General features: G+C 52.4%; 1 protein-coding gene across 1 annotated transcript in view; it reads right to left on the minus strand.

Annotated features, from left to right (window-relative positions):
- LOC104530250 (disabled homolog 2-interacting protein) overlaps nt 1-9,023 on the minus strand; it is a 9,505-nt gene extending 482 nt beyond the window's left edge. The window contains exons 1-4 of the mRNA XM_010174819.1: nt 8,902-9,023; nt 6,294-6,446; nt 2,853-3,055; nt 1,811-1,898 (exon numbers count right to left, since the gene is read on the minus strand). Of these exons, the coding sequence (XP_010173121.1) occupies nt 1,811-1,898; nt 2,853-3,055; nt 6,294-6,446; nt 8,902-9,012 (555 nt within the window). The 5' untranslated portion in view covers nt 9,013-9,023. The remainder of the gene's footprint in view (nt 1-1,810; nt 1,899-2,852; nt 3,056-6,293; nt 6,447-8,901) is intronic.
- Nucleotides 9,024-9,029: the final 6 nt, after the last annotated feature.

Raw genomic sequence — 9,029 nt, forward strand, 5'->3', positions numbered from 1 at the left:
GGTCTCTGAAGTGCTACACAGCAGTTCTTTAAATCCGCCGCTATTAGCGGGGCCACAAATGTACTTTGCCTGTGGAATTGCCAACAAGAAAGCTGGGGAAGGACTTTTCATAAGGGCAGTTAATGACAAAACAAGGGGAAATGGGTTTAAACTGAAAGAGGGGAGGTTTAGATTAGATATTAGGAAGAAGTTCTTCACTGTGAGGGTGGTCAGACACTGGAACAGGTTGCCCAGAGAAGCTGTGGCTGCTCCTCCCTGGAAGTGTTGAAGGCCAGGCTGGATGAGGCTTTGAGCAACCTGGTCTAGTGGAAGGTATCCCTGCTGATGGCAGGGGGGTTGGGACTGGATGAGCTTTAAGGTCCCTTCCAACCCCAACCATTCTATGATTCTATGAATGTGAGCTAAATTCATCTGAGTGTCCTGAACAAACCAGAGATACCAGCTTCTCCAAGTCTTCAGTTATACAGGACTTCATTGCAGTGTTTGCTCTAACTGCAGCTCCTACAAAGACGGTAAGATTCCTCTTCTAAAACCCAGTGTTCTCCCAAGATAGTTATTCCTGTCAGTGTTTAATTGATTCTGTTAGTGTAAATTAATAGTTTAATGACTTGTGGCCTCCCAGGATGGCTTTGATGGCAACTCCCACTGATTACAGTACCATAAGGATGGGAGCAAGGGCTTCCATGTTGCAGCCTGCTCCTGCCACCCCGGCTCTTTGTGACACCAAAGTCACTGTCCTTCTCCGTTTGCCATGAGTGGGAGGGAACAGAGCCACCCCAGAGGGGCCCAGCAGTGTGTCTGTGTGTAACTCTGAAGGTCCATGCATGGACATGTCCATCACTACTGCACAGCCTGCGATGACAAAAGGAGACCAGCGTAGATTGGCTCAGGGTAAGAGCCTCACGTGGAAGACACGGGATGGCAGGAGACAGGACAGGCTGTCGAGAGCTGCTGGGGGGCTGAGTCTGCACTGCTCCACCTTTCAGACCCCGGCATCTGCCAGGCTTTGCTGAGTGCAGAAGGGAACAGGATGATTTACTAGCTTTGAACAAATTACTCTACAGAAAAACAGTGATTCTTTTTACAAAGTTACTACTGGCTCATCTCCTTTTTAATTAGCTATACAGTAAATTAGTCATGAGTAGTGACTCAAAGTGATTAATAGGGCTGTTAAGAGTAAGCCTAGACTATACTATCACCTAGCCACAACCTGTAGGAAGTTCTGGCTGCTGAGAAGATGCTGATCTCTGTCTAGACAAATTAAAAGATTACAGACTGTACTTTCAGATTCTCTTTTCCAAGCAGAGTGTTTTACACCCATCATCTGATGCTCCTCTGCCATCGTAATCTCTGGCAATAACTGAGCTTCCCAATCCTGCAACCTTCAAAGGCTGAAAAAACACGTTGGCTTTGCTCTGGCCAGGCTTCCTGTTCCTTGTATCCAGGTCCTGCAAGCATTGCTGGAACGTGAAGCACCAAGCAAAGCTCTTGGGACCTCAAACTGAGCTAAGGAGGATCTGATCCTTCCCCAAACTGACTGAATTGTGGGCACCATCCTTCCACAAACTGCCATCCCCCACATCCTCTGTGCCACCCGCCCAGCTCCAAGGCTGGAAACAGCCGTACGAATGTGAGCACTGTGACAGTGAATCGAAAAAAAAGAAGCCTGGCCAGCTCTGCCATCGACTGCAGCTTGCTGCTGACTCACCCACGTGCACGGCCTTGAGCTGGCACTGCCTCATGGCAGGGAAGCTGCATGTTGGCAGAGTCACCCTGAAAAGTGCTGCAGCCCTCGGTACTGGGGACTCACCTGTGCATCGATAATCTTCTGCTTGGAATCCACGGCAGCCTGCATTTCTGCATGGTCCTTCTTTAACTCCTCCTCAACTGACATCAGCCTGGTAGCCCAACAGATGAGAAAAGAAACTACATTTGTTGGGCTCTGCTAAGCCCAGATATTAGTCTCATACATGTCTAAAGCAGCTACCCAGAGTGAATGATAAGGATCATGCCCTCATGATGAACATCTCTGAAGCACAGAGGAAGAGATGTGAAATACCAGAGAAGCTCCTACAGACAGAACTGGCCCCATCATCCACACCCGGTCAAACTGTCCCACCTGGAATTGCAATGCTGAGGCACTGGGTGATGACCCACCATTGTGCACTCGAGCACAAAGGAGACACAGTCACTGGCACTACCTCTCCTTACACACAAACCAAGAGTTCAGAACCTGGCTTTTTTCCAGCTCTTGCTCTTCGTTAAGAGCCATTCTCCAGCAGGCTGTCCCAGAGCTCAGGTGATACAGGACAGCAAAGGCTGACCAGTTACGAGGGCTGATTTAACGCATCGAGTTGGTTTGGCCCAGGTAAAGGTGACTCTATCTATCTGCACTGGAACAGGCTATGTCCCCCAGAAGTGTAACCACCACATCCCACTGGCTGGGAGTTACAGCGAGGAGGAATGGGATGGTGACGAGATCTTGAGCTGAACATCAGGAAAAGAACATTTTGATGGTTACGTCTATTGCTCATATGAACAGAAGAGCAAGCCTGCCAGATCCTCCAGGAACTGGGGCAGGCTGTCAGCTCTCACCTCCTCATGTTTTGCCTTTGTGAATCAGGAAAATGGCAGGGTTTTCCTTATCCCAGGTAACACTGATGGGGGGAACAAAAGATTCAGGGCCTGAAATCTCCCCCAGGGGCAGGAAGTGAATAAATGCTGGAAAACCCATGTGGAAACCTGCCTGCACCTCCAAAGAACCCTGATTCTCCTGAGCAGGGGGGTCAGCTCTAACGCCAGCCAGGCTGCCCGCCTTATTGCCATCTCCAGCATTCCCACTTGTCCTGTACCTGCTGATGATGCCCTTCATCTGGATCTCCTTATCCTCCTGCTGTCTCCGGAGCCGCTCCTCGCTCTCCTCCAGCCTGGCCTGGTACTCCAGCATCAGCTTCTGCGTTGTCTCCTCCTGGCACTTGAAGCGAGTCTCATACTCTTCCAGCTTCTTGTTGGAGATACGAAGCTTGTCCTGCAGCACCACGAGGTCCTGCTGGTACTACAGCACGCAAGGACAGACACAGGAGGAGAAAACACATGTGGGATGTTACCTAGTAGAGCTTTGCCCTTGCCAGGGTTTCCCCAAAACCCAACTGTGCCCCTCTCCTTGCAATAGACTGGCTGCAAACCCGTGTCAGATAACCCCGCTTGCCGACACCTCCTCTTCAGTCTTCTCCACACTGTGCTAGGAGCGATGCTGCGTTCCGCTGGACGGGCAGGTCACTGGCAGGTTCAGAGAAGGGGTTGTTAGCAGAGTCAGGCATTTCACATGAGGAATGCAGGTTAGAGGGAGGGAATGGCAAACGCAGCTGGCATTTTCCTCACACTAACAGCACATGGCTAAACACAGGCAGGAGAAGCTGCACCGCTGGGATTTTGGGTTCACACGAGCTCTTCAGTCTACAACAATAAATGTGGGTGTGTTGGAGCTGCTGGAAGCCCAGCAGGAGCTGTTGGTGCTGCCTGTCTCCTGTCAGGCCCCAGGCTCTGCAGCAGGGACAGACGTGGCCGCTGCCATCTCGGCACAAAGTGGTCACTCATCATCAGGGTGAGGGCAACTCGCTGGCGTGGGCACGGCCAGTGAACACCACTGCTTTTTGGGGCCCAGCCTTTTAAACCACGCCAGCAGATGTCAAAGCAGGGTTCAACCCAAGAAGAGCTGCTGCATGAAGCCAAGAGCCCACAGCTGTACTGTTCATTCAGATGAAGCTAAAAATCAGCAGCAGAAGAATCACGTAAAGCAATCAAGAAATTTAAGAGCGTTCTAACTCAGTAAAACCGGGTTCAGCTATTGCAGAAGCGGAGCACTCAGTACAACTTGCTTTGCTAAAGGAAAATCCAGTGTGCATCTGTACAAAAACCCCTCCATTTTCAGTTCAAAACATTATCTTTGGAAATTGTCTTTAAAAAAATAAAATCTCAACCGGGATAACCTCAGAATAATTAACAAACAGCTGATAATTTGACAAGCTGCTTTTCAAAAGCCAGATATGGGAAGAAGACTTCCATCTGAGTCATGAAGTCTGTTACAAAGCTGCAAGTGTGATTCATGAACTGACACAAATGTGCTTAATTGAGTCTGGACTTGGCTAGCTGGAAATACAGCCTCCCCCTCGGCCATCGCCGCTTGGATAAGCGCTCAAATGATGGACTTGGTTGTGTCCCCGTTTGGAGAGTCCTGCTGGGGAGGGTGACCAGCAGCACATCAGCTCTTCCCAAACTGCCAAAGTATTGGAGCTGTGGCAGGAGCTCTGAGCTCCTTCGGCCTGGGCAGGGACAGGCACTACCGATCACTCTGCTGTCCCTTTAGCAAAGCTTTTCCGGCAGCGCTGAAGCGACACGGTTTGCACATGTCACTGGGAGCGATGAGGGAACACAAAGGCCCGCACAGTCACACAGAAGCATCGAAGTCAGACAGAAGGGAGTTGCTTGAACAGGAAAGGTTATATACCTACCCTAGCCTTAAACCAGGAGCAGCGTAAGCGAGCTCAAATGATAGCAGGAGAGGCCTCAGAGCCCGAAGGAGTTGCTCCTGTCTCTAGAACACTTGTCTCATTCTTGTTCACTTCTCACAGTAACAGGGAGAGAGATTATGCTAATGGCGAGTTTTAATGTCAGTGACTGATGGGACAGCAAAGGAACAGAAGATGCTGCATGGGAATGAGACAGCAGGTTCCTGGGGGTGGGGGCTCCCTCAGAACTCGGGACAGGGACCGGTTTGCTGCTGCACTGTCAGAGTTGGGAATCCCACCATCATGTGCCTTGAGCAGGGCAAGGGACGGGGTGAGCCTGGCGTGTCCCGGGGTGCATTGGCCCCTCGGGTTGGTGTGGAAATGGAGCAGTCCCTGTGAGTGCCCACCTGGTAAAAGCTGAGCCCATTTCACAGGCCAGGGAGCCAGGAAGGGGATCAGTGACAACGCCTGGCACACACAGGGCCCGCAGCGCGGGGCCATCTGCCTGCCCGCGGGAGCTGGCAGCTGCGGGCTGGAGGAGGCCAGCAGGTTTCTGAGCCTGTAGCCCTTTGGCATTTCACCTCACTCCGCTCCCACTGCAACAGCAAAGCTGACCATGGTCATCTCCACTGCAGCCTCGAACGAGCACTGAACCCTTTCTGCAGCCCCTCAATGACTAAAGGCCGCGATAACCCAGTGCATGACGCGCCAGGCTGCGCTGCCTTCCCTCTGATTTGCTGCCTACTAGTGTCTCTGCTGAGGTGGCAGTCGAGGCTTCTGTACCACAGAGTCTGCTCAACACGCCTATTTTCCTGTGTCAGCTGCTATCTGATCAGTATGTGCCTGTGTATTTATTTACAGGAATACCCAAGGAGCACAAAGCCAGTAAGAAATGGGCTGAACTCTCAAAAAATGCTGCCAGGCTTTTCCTGGGGCAGCTGGGAGCTGTCACCTTGTACCTCCCCGTCCCTACGGTACCTGCCTTTGGCATTTCTCTTGAATTTAATGGATGACAGTCCCAAAGTGACAGAGCACAGCAAAATGAGAACAGGAAGGCTACCACAGAACCATGTCTGTGCTGGAAAAACAGGAAAGAAGCTCAGGGAGGGTGATGTCTGCAGTTCTGTGGGACCAGGTGGTAACGTGTGTGGTGTGACAGAAGAGCAGCACATTGAGGAAACATCCCAAATGCCAGCTGTGCCCCGCGGCAGCGGCCCTGGAAGAGCTGGGCTGCTGAGAGAGCACCTTGCAGAAGCAGCAGTCAACAAAGACGGGACCTTCTCAGCTCCTGACTGCTGGATCCGTATTTCTAACCCTTTTTTGTCATCCCTGGCCAGGTCTACCTGGTCTCTTCCCTGCTTCTCCCACTGAATACTCTGGAACTGACACCCTGACAGAGCCCCAGACTGGTCAGGCCCTGGTCTGTGTGACACAGCCATGAGCTCGGGGCAGTGTCCCCTCTACAGCAGGGGGAGTAGGAATGGGGGAAGTAAGAGGCACTATCTGGCTTCAGAGTTTGTTGCAGAGTAGCACCAGCACTTGATTCCTGGCTCCTGTTTACCTTACTCGCTTTCATCAGAGGGTAGTTCCAGTCACTGAGTGTGTGAAAACCTCCCAAACCTTCCCCAGAAGTGCCCTGTGAGGCTGGGCAGCCAGGCAACACCCCGCTCTCCTGGGCAGGGACATGCCACGCAGCCCACCTTGTCCCCAGGGTGCTCAGATGAACGACATTCAAGGAAATCCTCTCTCTATTTAGAAACTTGTTTCAATCCAATCAGGTTTTACCTTTTCTGCTTGGCTGAGCTCGTCCTTATTCCTGAGCTTATCCCTGTGCTTGGAATCTGGGTCAATGCTTTCATCTTCTAAAAACTGCATGTTCATATTCAAAAGCCAAGCAGCAGTGCGGTCCAGGGCATTGGGGTTCACAGGAGAAGGGGCCTACAATGAAACATACAACCATAACAAAAGAAAAAACCTGTAACAGAAATGGTCATGAAGCTGGAGAGAGAGAGTTTCCTTCCAAGCAAGCCCTCTCCCATGCTGCTCAAACAGCAACAAACGAGCCTGAGCCACCAGAGCAGCGGGGGCTGGAGGGCAGGATCAGCTCCTGTTCTGCACCTGCACATTATTTTAGGTCAAACAGCCTTTGACAGCTCAAATCCTTCCCTGTGCCACCCCCACAGAACAGAGGTACAGCAGCACGCTGCACGGGGGTCCTGCTCAAAGGACAACGGGCCCCGCTTCCTGAGCAGGTCCTGTCACCTCAGAGGGACACGACCCGAGACGGCACAGAGCTGCAGGCAAATGGAGGGGCTCGACGTGGCACATTCACGCTGCAGGAAGAGATTTCACTCAACTCTTCACCCTCTTCATCCCACAGGGGATCGGGATGACTTGGTCGAGGGAATCCAAGTTACCAAGTCAGAAACATCGAGGACTTTCTCCTTCATTCAAACCTCTGGACAGGAGAGACGCTCGGTCACCAGCAAGCAGCAGAACGTGAGGTTCTGCACTCGGAAGGAGTGGGGACTGGTTTAATCCCCTCACTGGGGGCTGGGGGCTTTCCCAGACCAACTTCCAGTCTGGTCTTCTACTTCCAGAATTTTAACTCAGAAGTTGCAGACTCAGCTCATGAAAATCATTGCTATAAATCCTCACCCAGCTTGTGGCTTTCTGCTTTTTCTTGCATCTCCAGCTGGGGCTGGCAGCTGCTCAGAATCCCTGGCTTCAAGGAGCTGTGGCCACTCGGGTTCATCTCAGCAGCGTAAAGGTCACTGGTAAAGGATGTCAATGAACAGAGCTCACAGTGCCCACTGTGCACGGTCCTTCTGCCTCTTTCTTCCTTCTCTGAAGAAGTGAGAAAGGACACCTGATCTGGCCTGGGACAGCTTGGAACTCAATTCAGCAGAAAAACTTAAGAGAAGTAGAGGAAGTGCTTCTGGTTGTCAGGAACGAGGTTCACGGTCTTCTACTACGATGGACACCAAATGGGACTTCTTTGTTCTCAAGCAGCATTTAATACCATCAACTATGAGTGAGCAGCTTCATTATGGCTGACAGATGCTGCTAACAAGTGAAATGTGCAGACTGAGGGCAGGAGAGGCATCCTGAGGACTTCAGGTCTTGAGAGAAACTTTGAGAAGACAACAGGAGTGGGTGGAGGAAAGATCTGCAAACACATCTTGGCCAGGGCTTTCCAAAGGTCACGGGGAGTTCAGAGTTGCCTTTCTCGAAGAAACTCTGCTACCAAAGAGGCTGCTGCTGCTCGCAGAGCTCTGTGCCCTCTGTAGCTACTGAGTGTTGATCCACATTACACAAACGCTGCTCTGTGGGACACCTGCTAACGTCAGCGCTCATGACTCAACACCGGACACCCGGGACAGCTCCAGGTGGGGCTGATAAAGCCCATTCAGTGGGCAGCACTGACCAAGGCTCCACGGCCGCCCTGGACAGCAGAGGCAGCTACACCAACTCTGCTGCTCCTTCAACACCGTGGGGCTGAAAAGGTGCCTTAATTCAGGGTCTCTGTTGGGATGCAGCGAGCTCTTGCCAGTTGTCCACATCCTCTGGGTTTGCATTACTTTCAAAACTTCTTCAGGCACCATGAGGCCCTACTGTGTTAGTTTTCTAAAGGGTTAATTCTGAAATGTAGGATGAATAAATGGGCACTAGAAAAACAATTTCTCCGTGCCAGGAAAACCCTGGGTCTGTGACCTACTGCTTTAAATTTTAGCACCACAAATTTATTTCTCTGCAGCCCAGCATGTGGTCTGGGACCCGAATCACTGCAGAGCTCTGCACAGCAGGAACCTTGTTCTGGTCAGGGAGGACACTCCTTCCTCACTGCTCTCACCTCCCCAGAGGTGCTGAGTGGTGCTTACAGGAGGCTCTCACAGTCAGCCAGGAGTGTCCGGGAGCGCCGTGGCTCTGCTGGGACAGGAGCAGCAGCAGGGAGACTCTCAGTGACAAGGGAGGAGTAGGGCCTGGTCCAAGCCTGGGAGATGGCGTGGGGTTGACTATGGCATGGGATGAGAGCCTGGGCATGGAGAGGCAAAGCAGTGACAAAATGGTAGTGCAGGACAGAGGCGTGGCTGCCATCGCCCTCGTGTCTCTGCCACCTACCGCCTTGCGGCAGCCACACGCCAACGTGCCACGCAACGGAGGGAGCAGAGATCGAACACTGATCTGTGTTCCCATCCCTGGAGGGACCCTGTCTCGGGCCACGCTGGGTGCGAGAGCAAAGGTACGTCCCCACATGCAATGCCACCACGGGGCTCGCACTGATGAGGTCACTCAAAGCCGGAATAACGTCCCCTCCCATTGCCAAGTTCTTCTCCAAGTCCATGGGCTGACCCTGTCCGGCCCCCGGAGCTGGCACAGCCCCCGAACTCACCTGCTTGTGCATCGTGCGCTGCTTCATCTCGGGGCTGTCGCCCTTGGAGGAGGAGGACTGCTGCCGGAGACGGGCCCCGCTGCCCGGCCAGTCTGGCGAGGAGGACATCATGCTGCCGCTGGAGGGTC

The sequence above is a fragment of the Antrostomus carolinensis genome, unplaced genomic scaffold, assembly GCF_000700745.2.
Source record: "Antrostomus carolinensis isolate BGI_N321 unplaced genomic scaffold, ASM70074v2 scaffold12980, whole genome shotgun sequence".
Lineage (NCBI taxonomy): Eukaryota > Metazoa > Chordata > Aves > Caprimulgiformes > Caprimulgidae > Antrostomus > Antrostomus carolinensis.